At 38.7% G+C, this 18,355-nt stretch overlaps 1 protein-coding gene across 7 annotated transcripts in view; it reads right to left on the reverse strand.

Moving 5' to 3' along the window:
• The window catches only part of ADGRB3 (adhesion G protein-coupled receptor B3), a 458,941-nt gene that overhangs the window by 39,129 nt on the left and 401,457 nt on the right, over positions 1-18,355 (reverse strand). For all 7 annotated transcript variants that reach the window (XM_069851423.1, XM_069851419.1, XM_069851421.1 and 4 more), the window contains 2 exons: positions 3,449-3,599; positions 2,818-2,887 (listed from right to left, as the gene is read on the reverse strand). In XM_069851423.1, the coding sequence (XP_069707524.1) occupies positions 2,818-2,887; positions 3,449-3,599 (221 nt within the window). The remainder of the gene's footprint in view (positions 1-2,817; positions 2,888-3,448; positions 3,600-18,355) is intronic.

The raw sequence follows: 18,355 nt of genomic DNA on the forward strand, positions 1-18,355 counted from the left end.
ATAGAATTTTCTATGCTTTATAGTTGTTTTTTATTTTATTTTCTTACTCTGACTTCTTTCTCCCTGATCTCCACATAGCAGAAAGTCATACGAATAGTATTAAGAGGATCCACTGATGGTTTTATAGGACTATGCTACATGGTCACAAAATACTGCTGAGTGATGAAGTATCTGTAGACTTGCTCCTGTGTCCTGTACATTTTGTGAGTTGTTTCATGCTCTCCAGGAGAATGGTTTCTGCTCTTAGGAGAGCAGCACTATGTCAGAATTTCTTTTTTTTCCAATGTAACAAATTTCTGGAAGTTTTCTGCACTGGTCAGTATGTAGGTCAATGAGTAGGTCACTCAGGTTTACTAATTATAGCTTCTAGTAGTGGTGATTTCACAGCTCTGATTGTCTGAACAGTACTTTCTTGAACTCACACAAATAGTTGGAAAAAACAATCAAGCTTTCAGATACACAAATGTTTTTCAGATATCCTGAAATACCTAAAAATTTGTCATTGTTGAATTATATTATTTTATAGATATGTCTTCTCATGCTTGATCTATATCAGTATAAGAGTCTGCATGAAATATTTTTCATATGTAGTTTTAAATGTGCAGTAATGTAATTCTCTAATAATTATGACTAAAAGAAAATGATAGAAATCAGGGACTCTTGATCACAGAACTTCTTTGAATGTGAACAATTCAAGCCAGCCCCATGAGTCATATACCATGTAAAACTGAGATCTGCTTCAAAAATCCTTGGGTCTTCTCCCTTTCCATCAGTCTCTTTATGTGTGGGATTATGGGACTGGCATAAATTCCTTCATTTTCACTCTTAATTTTCCCCATTTGAAACTGTCATTTTCAAAAATAACATCTTACAGCAGGAATATATTGCAACAGGGCTCATTTCTGATGGCACCATGTGTGCAATTGACTGCAGCCAAACAGGCCAAATATAGTGTAATCAGTTAAAAAACTTACACAAATGCTTCAGTTATTGGAGAAGGAGCAGGACAGGAGCTCTATTTTTACACTGCCCAGCAGTTGCTATGGGACACAATTCTTTGCTGGCTTCTAGAGTAGGACATCCATTCCTTGCATTCCTTGTTTTCCATACGTAATTCTGATATCAAATACCAAGAGAAAGTATTTGCAAATAAGATGCATTATGGTTCTGTTTGTACCATGTATACGACCTTTAGTGCTTTTGTCCAACGGTACCATGTCAGCTGAATTTGGATCCTGGGAGAAGAGCTGTTCATATACAGAGACCTGCTCTTTTTCACTTTCCAGGTTGCCCTTAATGAATGATTTGTTGCTTTGTCTGAATATTTCAGTATATCCTCTTTTAAAAATGCATTCAGCCCACAGAGGAAGTAGGAAGCAGGAAGCAACACTAACTAAAGCAAGTAGTCATACATGAATAATTTCAGTAGAATAAATGCAATGGGATAGATCCTACAAGGGACAGAGCTACACATCTGGACATTGTAATCCTGTGATATGTAATTCTCGCAGCCTAAAAGATATGCCAGTTCTGTTCAAGGACTAAGTAATAAAAAAAGCCAGCAAGATGAGCTTATATTAGTTAGAAAAAATGTCAGAGGAACAATTCCTCAATAACTATCCCTCAAAATAGTTATGACTGTTGTTTTGCTGATGATTGCTAGTGCTGTCCCATAGTTAAGCACTTCAGTGAGGTAAGCTAGTTCTCATTAAAAAAATGCAAGACACCCATTGTCACAATTCAAAACTAAACAGCTCAGTGGTTAGAGCTGATATTCAGGAGGAGATTTGGGTTTGAATCCTTGTGCACCCAGAGCTGGAGCAAGGGCTTGAAGCCTCCCATGCTATGTGCCAAGAGACAGGGCAGGGAGGGGGAATCCTGATCTCACTCAGTGATGATGCAAAGGAGAATAATTAAATATTCATTGAAGCAAGGACTTGACCTAACTCATCCTCATCTCTGATGAATGCTCTCATTACCAGGCTACAGAGTAATATTTCCTCTCTTTCTGTCCAGATGCATACTTAATTTCTCAGGCAACGTGAGAGGAGCTCCTAACAGGATGACTGCAGGAAAAGCACTCTCACATACATAACATCTCAGTGATTAGAGCAGTCTGCTGATAGGAGGGAAGCTTAATCCAAGCTCCTTCTTCAACAGGAGACAACTGAAGGGCAGTCTTGCAAAGGAGTGAATTTTCCACGGTGTTAAATACGCACTATAACCAGCCAAATGTATTTATAAAATGTAAATAAGGTACACATATCTCCTGCTCACTGTGTATCTCAAGTACAGCCTCATCCAGGAAAAGGGTTGGATCAAGCACTCCAGGAGAGAAGGGATGGATGGGAGAACTGTTTTAAGATTCCTGTGAGGCTTTGTCTCCAAGCAGCTCAGGGGCATCAAAACTGAAGTACATGCTAGATGGGCAGAAAGCTGGGTGCCAAAGAAACTCTTGCCAGTACATTTTTAGACAGGTTTAGAGGTTGGCAAAAGCTAACCACAATATTTAATGCTCTCTTTGATAAATGCATATAAGTCTTAGGTGGCTAAGTGGACCTGAATCTCAGCGTTTCCAAAAGGCCTGCTGCTTCAGCTCCTCACAAGAAATCCAGGCTCCCCAGCACTTTGCTGAGCTCAGTCCAAGACTAGCATATGGTTTTCTTCTTGTTCTTTCGTGGACTTCTCAGTGACTCTTAGGGTAGTTCTATGTGTAACTGGATACCTGTAGGGCCTTTAGTCTAAGCTGTGTAATTCCTGATGGGTATAACAGTCATGTTAATTAAAAACATAATTTATCATTTCAGATTGACTTACTAGTGGGCTGTTCCATATCCTTTTGTCTTGGTGAAGCCTATTGATATTGCAACCACCAATGCTGGTAAACCTGAAAAAAACCCAAAACCAGTAGTAACTACTAGGTGCTGAGCAAAATATTGCTTTTCTGCCCGGACAAAAAATGACAGGGCAAGCTACTGCAAAATGTCCAATTTTACATGGAATGAATCATTTAATGAAGCACAGTGCTACTGCAGGATTTGTTTTTCTGAAGCACTGGCAGGGAGGAGAACACTGTTTCAGCCCACGGTGTACCACTTTGATGTAGCTAAATTACTGGTACAACTGACAGGTCTTAAAGTGAAATAGGAAGAGGTTTCATGAATATTCAGTGAATGTTTTTTCTTGTTTTATTTTGATTTCTTACACTACTTTGCTGAAAATCTCCTAAAATGTTGTTAAAACATATTTATAAAAGAATATTAAAATATACATCAGCATAGTTTGATCTTTAGATAAAGTGGAAAGGCTCCTAACCTAGTTTTCTTTTTAGTACCATACTGTCTTCTATAATCCAGGTTTACTGAAGAAAATTATTATATTGTTGACATTGTCACTGCATTAAACATTTCATTCCAATGATTCTAAGGAAACAAATTTATGGACTTACCCCATCCAAGGCACAGGAAGCGTTTCCTGATAAGTCGTGTCCTAATTTTTCCAGTAACAGCCATATATGACTGCCACGCTTCTGTCAAAACCCAACAGAATGAAGCTAAGAAGAAGAAGTGTAAAAATGCGGTGGTTGTGGTGCAGATGCCCTGCAGGGAGCAAAGAGAAGCTCATGCTGAATACTTAGGGACACTCATTTCTCTTTTCAATTCAAAGAGTTGTCATATTCTATCATCTTGACCTTTATTCTTAGTATCAACTTGCCTTTTAGGTTGTGGTTGCAAGAGAGAAAGAAAGAAACATGTTGATAGGGCTGAGGCAGAAGAGATTTTGAGTGTTTTCCCAAACATTGAGTGTGCAGAGCAGGGACAAAACACACTAAATAAATCATGTCACCAGGTTTTTCTCAACAAATCTACTTGGACCAGAGATCATCATAAAGCCATTATGGTAAGCAAGTTATAAACATAACTGCTTATGAAATCTTTCAGAGCTGAATACAGAAAATACATGGGGAAAATGCTCCTAATGCTCCTAACTGCCATATATTTTCTTTTTCCTCTATGCAGAAAGACCCTGACTGTAAATCTGAATTAAAGGCAATAGATTTGTTTGATTTATTTGATTTTAAAAAAAATTTAAATCTTATTGAACATTAACCTATTGTAATATAGTTCCTGAGATCTTTTTAGTCAGCTTTAACTATCATAACCTTAACAATTACCCTGGGTATTGTTTTTTTGGGTGCCAGTCATTTGTCATCTGAGAAGTATTTTGAGCACATGCAATTGGCTTGTTTTTTTCACTGTAGACCTTAATTAAACTTGACATTGTAGCTAATACAAATATACTTCTTGGCATAAATGGTGATCAACCCTCCACTTTGTTGCTTATAATGCAGGTTGCAGGCTATAAAATGTAGTGTGTATTGTACCGCAGTACCAGAACCACATCAGTAACACTGAGAATATCCTTATCACAATTTGGAGTGTCAAAACTATACAAAGCTTACTACTCCATTTCACACATCCAGTATTAACAATGCATGATTGTAGCTGAGAAATGTCTGTATTATTTTATGACTCTTTCTTTGTGCAGCACACACGTCTAATAACTACCCTACACACATGTAAAAAATACTAGTTAATTTTTTTTACAAAAATTCAAATTTGGTAAACTGTTTAGGGAGAATATATGCAAGTAACTACTTATATATAGTTGCTTGCATATATTCTTGAATCAAGGCTGATATCTACAAAAATTTTGGAAGGATATGACACTGCACATGCTTTTTAGTTCATTTTATATTCCCAATTACATTGATGTCCTTTTGGTTTGAATTTTCTATTGTGTTCATTTTCCTAGATTCTTATCCGAAATCAGTTGTGCTGGTTCACTCCAACAGTTATGTCAAATATATAGCTGACAGCTGATATCAACCTCTGAACTTTCAAAAAGTTATGGACTTGAGACAAAACTTATTGATTTCCTGCTGTGAGTTTACAAATGTGACAAATACCTTGCTTTCTAATCCTGGGTCAAATTGTCTGTTTAAATCTAGGGGAAAGGGGTTCTACATAATTATATGCAAGAGAACTGTTGTTTATTTTTAAAAAGCCGAGAACGTAAACTGGAAAAAAGATGGCAGATCTACCATTCCATCCTAGATTTTTTCATTAATTCTAATGTTTAGATGTCCCTAAGTATGTGAAATCATGAAATCTGTCCTGTTAAAGCCTGACTGATAGCAATATTTCCTGTATATGGAAAATAAATACTTATTTAAAAGGAAAGCTGTGCAGTGAAACACACAACAAATATAATAGAACATATGGAAATGCTCTTTCTTTTACTAGCTGGCTCAGACGTCATGAATTCCCAATATGCAACTTTAATTTGCTTTCCTATAAATGTTTTTGTAAAAGCTAGGATGTTCTATTGGAATGAGAATTAGACAATAAAACTACTTTGGAGAAATAGTAGAGAATCTCTTAGAGGGAAACCACATAGATGAAACAATATTATGCTGAAAAAATGAGAATATACTCTTTCCCTTATAGATAATGCAAATACAAACAAATCCTGATCTTTTTGGTGAAATCATTACTAACTTTTATGACTGACTGAGTGTACACTGTAGGATTTAGTTCATAATTTATCGGCTGCGTTGAAAGTAAGATAGATAATGATAATCTAATACAAATATGGACATGGTTGTTGTGAAAGAAAGAACTGTGATGGAAATCTTAATGATCATGTTAATTATAAAATAAGAAGACAGAAGCAAGTTTTATTAGAAGCGTTCTGTGTTCTGGCTGGAGTATATGACTGCTGATTATATCTAACTGTACTGAATGGCAGACAGGGGTCATTAATGAACACGGATGTCAAGTCTGTGCCACTGATACAACCATGTATTTGTATCATACACCATCAGAAAGATGCAAAACAGCCTCTAAACATCACCTAACAACCACTACGGGATTGTGCTGACAGAATTTGTGCTGGCAAATAAAACTCCCCTCTCTCTGGTATAGCTGTGAGCTCAGTATGGTTGACCAATGCTCCCTGGAAATCTGGCTTTTATGTACTTCTGTATTTTCCCCCTTCGATAGACAAATAAACAAACAATGCTGTCTAGGAAGTGCTATATTTGGGAAGTCTATTTCCAAAACCAAGCAAAAATTAATATTCATCAAAGGCTGTTATTAAATTGATTATCACAAGCCAGGGAGCCATGATTTTAGCAAATACTTTATTAGTATATTTTTCTTTCTCACTATGTGAAGGACTACTCCAAATCTCTCCTTCTCCCTCTTCTCTTATCTTCTCTTCTCCCTTGCTAAAGGACTACCACCTCCCCTTACCTTGATGCAGCATCATCATCACTAATACCTAATGGCCCATCACTCACAGAAAGCTTCAGTGTGTCAACCTCTCTGCATCAAGAGATACTGCTACACATCTTCCTCATGGCTTTGGGAGGATATGTTTCTTATTTGTTTCTAATTCTTGTTTATTAAAACTCACTGAATTAATTACCTGTACTGAGCACCTGTCAACTTGCAATAAAATGAATTTTAACAGCCTAATTTATTCACTATTCCTTCAAGCTTCTGAAATTAACTCAACCCCGTTACTTTAACCTCCTCTTCCTCCCATTGCTATTATTCTCAGCTCCCCATATTTAATTCCAATTACAAGTGGGGGAAGGGAGCTTTTCTGTCCTCAAAATGCACAATTTAATGAGCTCTAATTGAGCCTCAAGTGTTCAGCTACCTTGAATATCTAAGTAAGACCATCCATCCCTTTTTAATAAACAATATACTTCTGAAAGCAGAGCTTACATCAGGTATCAAATTATTTCCTTCTTTCACTCTTGTAAGACACCCACTCTGAATGAGAATACTGAAGCACAGCTGAGAAGTCATAAAAAACAGTGCAATTCAAAACTACCTGTTCCAGCGATTAATATTGTTAATGTAACAGTGATGAATAACATAGAGAATATTTATCAGTTCTTCTGACCAACGAAACATAGGTCATAAATGACAGTTCAAAATAATAATTTATAATTATTTTTGAGCATGTTGGGGTTGTTTTTTTTTTCTTGTTGTGGGTTTTTTTTAATAGAACTATTTTATGATAGCAGTGTGAATAGATCTTCCACACAGAGACAAATAGAGTTAAGCAAGTACATCTGATTTGTTTTCCTGCCCTGAAACAGGTTCTTTTTTCTTCTACAAACTACTTGACTGTCTCCAGGTTCTGATACATAGAATACAAATCAAAGCTACTGGAAAATGAACATGGAAAATGAAATCTGCATTGGTGACAGCAAATTGAATGGGGCTAAAATTCACTCAGCAGGGTTATGTCACGAAGTAGAAATGAAAGCTAGTAGAAAATCATTTAAGTAATAAAATTTCTTGGAGATTAAAAAAAAAAGATCTTGCCCTTGATTTAGCTCTGAGGAGATAAATCTAAGGAAATAAATTAAATGGGTGATAATTTTATTCTTACAAAGTTCTGACCATGCACTGAATACACAAATAAAGAACACTTAAAGATTACAATAAAGAATACCTGAAACAAAGAATAAACAAAAAAGAAAAAGTGAAGGTTGTAACAAAGAGCAGAAATGTAATTCTGTGACAAAACTAGTATATTTTATTGGGTTTTTGTGACTCTCAGTTCTTTAAGTATAAAACACTCTATCTTTTCCTTTTTCTTAAATTAAAAATAACAATTAAAAGATACACTTGCTTATCATTCCTTATTAGCTTTTATATTACTATTTATTTAAAACTGATTTGCACAATACAGTATCTTTGTCTCAATAATGGCAGACTGTCAGAATACAGGGATACAGTATACCAGTCAGATAAACATGGAATCATAGAATCATAGAATGTTTGGGGTTGGAAGGGAACTTAAAGATTATCTAGTTCCAACCCCCCTGCAATGGGCAGGGACATCCCACTAGATCAGGCTGCCCAAGGCCCCATCCAACCTGGCCTTGAACACCTCCAGGGAGGAGGCATCCACAACTCCCCTGGGAAATCTGTTCCAGTGCCTCACCACCCTCATTGCAAAGAATTTTTTCTTAATGTATAGTCTAAATCTTCCCTCCTCCTATTTATAGCTGCTCCCACTTGCCCTATCACTCCACGCCCTTGTATAAAGTCCCTCCCCAGCTTTCTTGTAGACCCCCTCAGGTACTGGAAGGTCACTATAATGTCCCCCCAGAGCCTTCTCTTCTCGAGGATTAACAACCTCAACTCTCTCAGCCTGCCCTCATAGAAGAGGTCCTCCATCCCTCTGATCATACTTGTAGCCCTTCTCTGGACTCCTTCCAACAGTTTCACATCTCTCTTATATTGAGGATTCCATAACTGGACACAGTACTCCAGGTGAGGTCTCATGACAGCAGAGTAGACAGGCCAAACCACCTCCCTTGATCTGCTGGCCATGCTTCTTTTGATGCAGCCCAGGATACAGTTGGCCTTCTGGGCTGTTAGCACACATTGCCAGCTCATGTTGAGCTTCTCATCAATAAACACCCCCAAGCCCTTCTCTGCAGGGCAGCTCTCAGTCATGTCATTCCCCATTGTGTACTGGAATTGGGGATTGCCCTGACCCAGTTGTAGGACCTTGCACTTGGCCTTGTTGAAGCTCATGAGGTTCTCACAGCCCCACTTCTCCAGCCTGTCCAGGTCCCTCTGGATGACATCCCATCCTTCCGGTGTAGCAACTGCACCACTCAGCTTGGTGTCATCTGCAAACTTGCTGAGGGTGCACTCGATCTCGCTGCCTATATCATCAACGAAGAAATAAAACAACACTGGCCCCAGTATGAATCCATGCACTTGGGGCACAACAACCCTGTGCAGTGCTACAGACTAGGAGAAGTCTGCCTAGAAAGCTGCCTGGAGGAGAGGGACCTGGGGGTGTTGGTTGACAGCGACTGAACATGAGCCAGCAGTGGCCCAGGTGGCCAAGAAGGCCAATGGCATCTTGGCTTGGATCAGAAACGGCGTGACCACCAGGTCCAGGGAGGTTATTCTCCCTCTGTACTCGGCACTGGTGAGACCGCTTCTCGAATCCTGTGTTTGGTTCTGGCCCCCTCACCACAAGAAGGATGTTGAGGCTCTGGAGCGAGTCCAGAGAAGAGCAATGAAGCTGGTGAAGGGGCTGGAGAACAGGCCTTATGAGGAATGGCTGAGAGAGCTGGGATTGTTTAGCCTGGAAAAGACGAGGCTGAGGGGAGACGTCATTGTTCTCTACAATTGCCTGAAAGGGAGTTCAGAATCTCCGCCAGGGGAGATTTAGGCTGGACATTAGGAAAAACTGTTTCACAGAAAGGGTCATTGGGCACTGGAACAGGCTGCCCAGGGAGGTGGTTGAGTCACCTTCCCTCGAGGTGTTTAAGGGGCGGGTGGACGAGGTGCTAAGGGACATGGTTTAGTGTTTGATAGGAATGGTCGGACTCGATGATCCGGTGGGTCTCTTCCAACCTGGTTATTCTATGATTCTATGATTCTGTGATTCATGAGGGACACCACTGCTCGTGGATCTCCATCTGGGCATCAAGATAATACTGAATTTTAGACTAAAAACTAATCTCTAGAGTAAACTGCCAAGAAATAGTAGATGGACTTTCGGAGTCTATGGGACAAAGAAGTAAGGGCTTGCATCTCAGCAGTGTTTTTCTGGAAGGGGAATGGATTTTGTATGACAAAAATATATGGCAAGTAAGGCTGTCTCTTCAGTTGCAAACATATTTGAAACTGATAATATCTTAAATGCCTGAGAAATCATAGCTGTGGACTTTCAGGTTTCTCTTCCAGGATCATTAATATTACTGGCAATATAAACTTTGAATGTACCATTTCACTTAAAAAATCCCATGATTTTTCTTTTTCCAGCTCAAGTACTGCTAAAACCACTTGTTCAAGCAAATAATTTAGGAAATCCGATACTCATATTGAAAAATAGCACTACAGTGGAAAAAAGTGTACTAAAACAATGTTTTTCATATAATAAACCAAGAGCTATGAAACTCTTTAATTAACTTATAGACAAACTTTTAAATCTTCTAGAAGTCTTCTCTGGTGTCCTTAAAAGTTGAAGTCTCAGGTGGTTTAACTTCATTACATTGTGTTCTGATATGTGACATGATAACCCAAAATAGCATTTGACTTAATGAGCATTTATGTGAATAGATATGCGCAATTAATTATTATACTGCAGTATTCTATATGTGGTACAACACAATGTGAATGGTAGCCATTACTTGGACTTTCAGAGCAAGCTAATTCTTTAGTGCAACAGCAGTGGATTTTGAGTAGTTATGTGATCTCCCCCTCAAAGATAATGAGCGATAACTGAGGACACTCAAATTTTTATTTTTCTACTTGATCAGTTTTGTTTGCGTACAGGAAGCAAGATGCCTTTCTATGTTCTGATATATATCTTTTAAGGTAACTGTAAATCTCCCAGTTTTTTCTGTAGTTCCTTTGATTTAGCTTACAACTACAATCTTACAAAGGGCAGCTGTATCATCAACAGCACCAAAATGCCACAGAAAGAAATTTTCAGCATCAAGTTTTGGGTTTATTTTTAGTATCATGTTCAAATTGTCACAACACTTGCTAAACTTTGGGGTCATTACATGTGCTCAGACTCAGAGTGCAGTATGATGTATTCAGCTATTTTGATTTAAAGTTTGTTTGCCTATCGTATCTTGTCTTCTCTACTGAAGCCTGCCTTGTTATCTGACAGTATAACTCCAATGATTCTAGTGCAATGCATTAAGTGTGATGGAAAGAAAACTTATGCTTAAAAATGTAAGTTTTCTCTGCATTTATATTGCCCAGAAATGCTTTAAATATCTGCCATCTTATTTTTACCTAAAGTTTTTCTAGATGCTACACCATGAGATCCAATTCCTGCTCCTCTTTTTCCATATTTCCCTCAAAGGTACTTCTGAAAATTACTTCTTTGTGAGTGAAGCATTTGCAATCTTTACTGTCACATGAAGATCAGTCAGAATGTCTCCCATATAATCCCAGATGCACAGTCCAGCAATAGAAATGTTATTCATATATGATCTACTAAAATAACATGGAGCCTGCTTTTTAGCTTCTGCCCTTTGTAATTACTTTTCTTCAAAGTTCCCCTTTGATAGCTGTCACCTCTATCACTCACATCAATAATGTCTGAATTTAAATTTGATACCATATAGCTGTACTTTGGCATCCCTCAATTCTATCCATAGAGAACTGCTGGATTTTATCCAAACTAATTCCTCTGCTAGTTATTATTCTTCTCCAGACCTTAGAATGCACATGCATCATTCTATAAGTTAAATGTGAAGTGTGAGGCTCTTCCAGCCCAGGCCCACACACAGACTGAATTAGAACCTTGGCCAGGAACCCTGCCTGACAGTCAGCTTGCACACAACTCTCCTCCTCCTTCCCTGGAGGGCTTTGCTTGTAATGGTTGCAAGCCACATTGTGTTAATTTGTCTCAGGGCTATAGAAATATTTGTGGCTCATTTTGGTTACTAGTTGGGTTAGTGGCAAGAAGTCCAGCTGGATAATTCCTAATATGCTCAGCTATTACTAACATATGAGACAGTAAGATTCATTCCATGTTGTTTATAGCATTTTCTGGAGATTGTCAGTGCAGCGTGCAGGTTTGTAATGTGTTCAGTCAGAATTGTTTTTGTGGTGGCATGCCTACTGTAAATTGAAAACCAGTTGGAAGATAGTTATCATACAGTTTCCATAGGCTCGTACTCATTTTAGTCTTCCTCCTGGTTTGGATTGTTATTGCTAGGTTTTATGCAAGCAAATGAGTACAGCAGAAGCTGTATCATAGAACAGGTTACTCAGAGGCAATTTAATTTCTTCGATTACAAAAGCTGGCAGGGGAAGCTCTTTCCTTTTTGCCTTTGTGCTGCAAACATGTATATTTTTTCTGGGCAGGCAAGAAATGAAGGAATTGGATCCCGTAATTGTTTACAGGATTAATTCAAAAGTCAGTGGAAAGACTCCCATTAATTTAAGTGGGCTTTATATTGGGTGCTGACACCTATAGAATCAGGGATGAAAGGTGCATGAGCAGAGGCTTCTGATGTTGTTTCTTATCCTAAGCGTTTTAAATGTTTACAAAGTACTGGATGAATATTTTTCTGGTAAATGAATATGGCCTACATCACATCATGAATTTATTGTGTTGACTTTGATGTTAAACACTTTAAACAAGGTAAATGTCAACTCTGTCAGGAGAAAATAACTTATTATTTTAACTATGTCTTCACGTGAATGTGTTGTGAAGTTTATGAAGCTCAGAACAGCAGGTTTTGAGGCTGACATAAAAGAAAATTAGAAACTCTTTACAACTCTGAAGCATAAGACCAATTTAAACACAAGTTTTCCAACATATTCTTGACTAATTAATCCCAAATTACTATCCCTGTGTTGTAATAGTGATGTTTCACTGTGCAACAGAAACCCTTTTCCTATTTATCTTCATTTTCTTGTGTTTGTTTGGGGATTTGTTTTTTTATTGGAGAGGGGGTAGTTCGATTTGGGAGGGGGCTGGGGATTTTTTTTGTTTTGGGTTTATTTTTTCTTGAAAAATCAGTCCTTTTGAGTGTAAAGTGATCATGCTCAGCTCAGGCAAAAAATAAGTGAATATCACTGGCATGGTCTGTTAAAATAATTTCTTCACTACTGAGCTATTGAGGAATGACAATTAAAAAAATTAACTTGAAGTTCATGCTGTCTTGAAAAACTACTCTAGAAAATTAGCTTTTTGAGGTTTTGCATTACCAGGTCTGAAAGTTTTCTTATTTAAGGACAGATAAAATGTAGATTTATGAATAATATATAGATTTGGTTTTTTAATTAGTGGGCAAGCAAAATCAACTTGGCCTCAGAAAACCATTAAAATATTGAAGTTCCTATGTTCTTGCACATTGTTGAGGGTGACAGTATTATAGAAGCAGAACTGCAGGTGCAGTGTGAACATACGGGACTGGATTGATATTGATGAAAATGCAGTTTGGCCTGAAAAATCTATGCAACTGGCTGTGGCTCATAAGAAAAAAAGAGAATGCATGCTGGCTGTCAGAGTGGTTATACTGGTATGTCAGAAACAATTGTATATACTTAGGAACTATGCAAACTAAGGTGGAGATTATGGAGAAATAAACAGGCTTTACTGATGTTATTACACTGGTTTTCAGGACAGTTGTTTCTCAGGAATTGTTTTTAGACTCTGAAAATACCATATTGGTTTAATTTTAAAATACAGAATGTGCAGTGTGCTCTCTCATATGAAGATGAATGCTCTTGGCAGGTTTGAAGAGATATATAGTAATGAGACAATTGCATTAACAATGAAGCAAAAGCTGTTTGGCTGTAACATACAACAATGTGCGGTATGTTCATTTCAAATTATTACATAAAGATACCCAGATTTTTAGATCTTTCTTTGGGTTGTTGCAAGTAGCAACATTTGGTTGCATTAACATACAAATAGCTATACCTTTTTGGAAAATAATGAAGGATACAAGAGCCAACAGTCAATTAGAGTGATGGGCAATCCATGCTAGTGTTCCAAGGGTCCTGAGTCTTCCTAACTTTAATTTATTTAAAAGTTCTCTGTGGGGGATGTGAGAGCAGCTAGGAGCAATGCGCCAGGATTGATAATGAAGGGGTGGCTGAGCTAAGCACAAGGGTTACACATGAGTCAGCAATGACTGCAGCTAAAGAAAAGAGTAGTTCAGAGCACAGTAGAGAGGGAGCTCCCTATGGAGTTCTGAGAAAAAGAGGAGGAGGAGTCCAGGTACTGACAAAGACAAGGAATTGAAGGAGGTTCTGTAAAGAGATGGCATAATATAAGAGGGTAACAATGGATACTGAGAGATAATGTGAGCCTTCAATTCCTGTTGGATGATCCAAGTGCAGCCAGTGCAAACTGATGTCCCTATGGAAAATTTAGCAGGAAAAGCCCTCACTAGGTAGATAGAAAATAATTCTTTTTTTTTTTTTTCCCCTCCCTCAATGCCACATAGGTAAGAACTTGTCAAACAGTTTTTTTCTTTTAGGAAAATGTGATTATCACTTCAGTATCTGTACTCTTAAATCAAATCATGTTTGCTCTGTTTTAAATTTTGATCTCATTTGCTAACAATAGCATTGCTGTAATTTTAGGGAGTTTCCACAGCAATCAAAACGATGACTAGAATGAGAAGTTCAACAACAAAGTCTGCAGTTGCCTTTCATTTAGTATGACTGTGATTATAATCCTGCCATAGGAAAGCAGTCCATCTTCTTGTCTGGGATACTGGTGTCAGCAAATATTCCTTCTCTGCATAACTAAGAGTTCCATCCCTTCACATGATTGACTGAAACCAATGAAGCAGCTTTGTAATTCTGATTGCCATGACACTTGCCTTTATTCTTTTTATGTTTATTTTTCAATTGTTATATACAGATGTCTTATAAGTATTTTTATAAAAATCATGATAACACGAAAATGGTGATTTTGCCTCTAAGAGCATTCTCAGTTTCAAGTATGTCTAGTTTTCCTCAAAAGACTGTCTTTCAGAATTAGCAGTATGGAAACAGTGAGAAACGACCACTTTTGAGAGAAGTAGTTTAAGGCCAAAATAGAAACAATCCAGGAAAGGGAGATTACTCCATTACTGTGGTCATCCACACTCTTCTCATATCACATAACTTCAGGGGTTTGGGGTTTTTTTTCAAAAAAAATATAATAGAGTAAAATTTTGAAGATATGTTATAACAACATCTATTTGTACTTGCAAACGAAATCAGTTAGAAAGCATTCAGTCATCCTGCAGCCAACTGGAATGATACAGCAAATATCTTTATTAGTAAATTTTTTGTACTCCAGAATAAGGTGACCGTATCCAAACAGGCTGCTGTCACTGTTCTCTTGCCAATTCTAACTATCCTGAACTCAGAGAATTGACTGGGCTAATGCTAATTTGTGTGGGACAAAATTGTGGCCAGGAGGCGTGTTAATGCTTTCAGAGTAGGGATGACTTCATGCCAATGCTTGGGGTCATGCCCACCTACAGAGGCATGTAGAACACTTTGGATTTGTTCTTTTATCCAAGAAAACATGTGGTGGGTTTGAGCAACTGTGGTGGGCTGACCTCGGCCAGTAGCTTAGCACCCACCCAGTCACTCACCCACTCCCCCAGAAAGATGAGGGAGAGAACCAGAGAAGCAAAAGTGAGAAAAACTTGTGGGTCGAGATAATAAGTTTAATAAGTGAAGGAAAAAAACCCTGCACCAAGTGATGCAAAGGCAATCACTCACCACCTCCCACCAGCAGACTGTTGCCAGGCCAGTCTCCAAGCAACATCTACTTTTGAAAGACCATGCTGAGCATGTTGTCAAACCGTATGGGATATCCCTTTGGTCAGTTGGTGTCAGCTGTCTCATCTGTGTCTCCTTCCAGAACCTTCCCTACCCCCCAGCTTACTCACTGGTGGGGCAGCTGAGATACAAAGAAGGTCTTGATGCTGCGTAAGCACCGCTCAGCAACAGCTAAAACATCAGTATGTACACTCTTTCAGTCAGAGATCTGAACCACAGCAACATGCAGGCTCCTGTGAAGAAAACAAACTCCATCCCAGCCAGATACAGTACAGGAACCTGACACTGAACCCAAGTAGAAAGCATAAGCCTCTGTGTATGTGTGTCTCCATGTGTGCCTATGAAGAAGGGAGAACAAAGGCTTTTGAATCAAGTAGTGTTCAGGTAACGTATAGACATATACACACAGACAGGCAAATTTGTAAAGATCTATGTAAATGCATCTGAAAGTTGTTAATGGGATACATATGTGTATGCATGTGATTTACCAATTTTTACAGTTTCATTTAATTGAAAACCTGATTTTTTTTTTTTTTTCCCTGAAATATGTACTCTTCCCCTGTAGTCTTGGAATCAAAACACACATTGTCACACTAGAAAAACAAGTGGAGGTAGAAAGAACCTTGGATGGTTTATGCATTGCAAAGTAATGTTATCAGCAGATAGAAGGCAGAGGATATTGCTTTATATCTCTGAATCAGATCATGTCAACCTCTGTAACTGAGAATGAATGTAGAGTGACCGAGTCAAAAACAGATCCTCCAATTTGGGCAACTGACATGGCCTTAGTTCACGTACAACACAGTCAGTACAAACTTACAATACCATAGCATCATGAATCACATTAATTCCTATTATGGTCATGATATTAATTTGTAATTCCTTTAATGCATTAGTCATGGGTTGTTTCAAAGGCCATCAATCTTCTTCACTTCATGTAGAGATCCCTGTACTGGCAATGAAGCTGCCTAATCTACAGGATGAAATTTCAGGTGGAAGAAGGAAATTCCTGATAGACATCTCTATTTTATGGAAAACATGGCTAAAAACAAATTGAGTCCCTCTAACTACACGAGAAGGAAAACACTGAGTCATTGTGGGTTTCTAATGATATTAATGAAATTTCAGCAATTTTCACACAGTTGAAAGATTGTATAGCAATGGATGCATGTGCACACTGAGGAAATCAAAGGAGGCATTTCCTTGGGATACTTTGCATCTCTGTCTGACCATTAGTTCATTGTATATCATGGCTACTGACATGGTACCTAATTAGATAATTTATGGAAGTTGAAAGGAAAAAGCAACAGTACCCACAGTCAGAGAGAAGATGTTGTGACCCACATATTTATATGGAAGATTGACTAGAGAATGGGAAGGAGAACAATAGGTAAAGCCAACTTCTCCACTCAGCTAATATTTTGACATTTGCTTCTATTCATTGCTTATACAAGAAAGCAAAATGTCAAGAGATTTTTTTTAAAATGTGAAGCCACTTATGCTGCCTTTACCTTTGCACTGCATTCCAGCTAGGAGGAAATTCTGTGAGGTATCACATTCATTCAGTTCTCTTTATCTGCTATGTCAAACTAGTAAGATAAAAGATTTGTGGTAGACAAAATAATATTTATAACAAAGCAGTTTAGAATCCTTCACAATAATTCCTTTAGCAAGATTATAAAAATTTGTAAAATTCTAATTATTCAAAAGGAACATTGTAACAACCTATGTGTTTTAAAGGAACAAAGAATGAAATGGTTTTGTAGAGGGATCAAATCATAGAAACATAGAATCATAGAATCATAGAATCATAGAATCATAGAATCACCAGGTTGGAAAAGACCTCTGAGATCACTGAGTCCAACCATCCCTATCTGCCACTAAATCATGCCCCTGAGCACCTTGTCCACCCGTATTTTAAACACTTTCAGGGATGGTGACTCAACCACCTCCCTGGGCAGCCTGTTCCAGTGCTCAATAACCCCTTCTGTGAAAAATTTCTTTCTGATGTCCAGTCTGAACCTCCCCTAGAAGAGCTTGAGGCCATTCCTCCTTGTCCTGTCCCCTGTCACTTGGAAGAAGATGCCAGCACCCTCCTCTCTACAACCTCCTTTCAGGTAATTGTAGAGAGCAATGAGGTATCCCCTCAGCCTCCTCTTCTCCAGGCTAAACAACCCCAGCTCTCTCAGCTGCTCCTCATAAGGCCTGTTCTCCAGCCCCTTCACCAGCTTCATTGCTCTTCTCTGGACTCTCTCCAGAGCCTCAACATCCTTCTTGTGGTGAGGGGCGCAGAACTGAAAACAGGATTCGAGGAGCGGTCTCACCAGTGCCGAGTACAGAGGGAGGATAACCTCCCTGGACCTGCTGGTCACGCCGTTTCTGACACAAGCCAAGATGCCATTGGCCTTCTTGGCCACCTGGGCCACTGCTGGCTCATGTTCAGTCACTGTCAATCAACACCCTCAGGTCCTTCTCCTCCAGGCAGATTCCTAGCTAGACTTCTCCTAGTCTGTAGCTGCACAGGGTTGTTGTGCCCCAAGTGCAGGACCCGGCATTTGGCCTTGTTAAACCTCATGCCATTGGACTCTGCCCTGTGGTCCAGCCTGTTCTGATCCCTTTGCAGAGCCTCCCTACCCTCCAGCAGATCCACACATCAACCCAGCTTAGTGTCACCCGCAAACTTGCTAAGGGTGCACTCAATGCCTTTATCCAGGTCATTGATAAAGATACTGAACAGGGATGGACCCAGCACTGAGCCCTGGGGACACCACTTGTAACTGGCCTCTAGCTGGAGTTAACTCCATTTACCACAACTCATTGGGCCCGGCTGTCCCAACTAGTTTTCCACCCAGGAGAGTGTGCTCCTGTCCAGGTCAAAGGCTTTACTGAAATGCAGTGGAGAAGTTATAACTAGTAGAAGGTCCTCTGTTATATTACTTCAAGCCAGATTTAATGGCTAAGGAAAACAGAAGCCTTTTTAT

Source organism: Phaenicophaeus curvirostris, chromosome 2 (genome assembly GCF_032191515.1).
Source record: "Phaenicophaeus curvirostris isolate KB17595 chromosome 2, BPBGC_Pcur_1.0, whole genome shotgun sequence".
In the NCBI taxonomy this organism is placed as follows: Eukaryota; Metazoa; Chordata; class Aves; order Cuculiformes; family Cuculidae; genus Phaenicophaeus; species Phaenicophaeus curvirostris.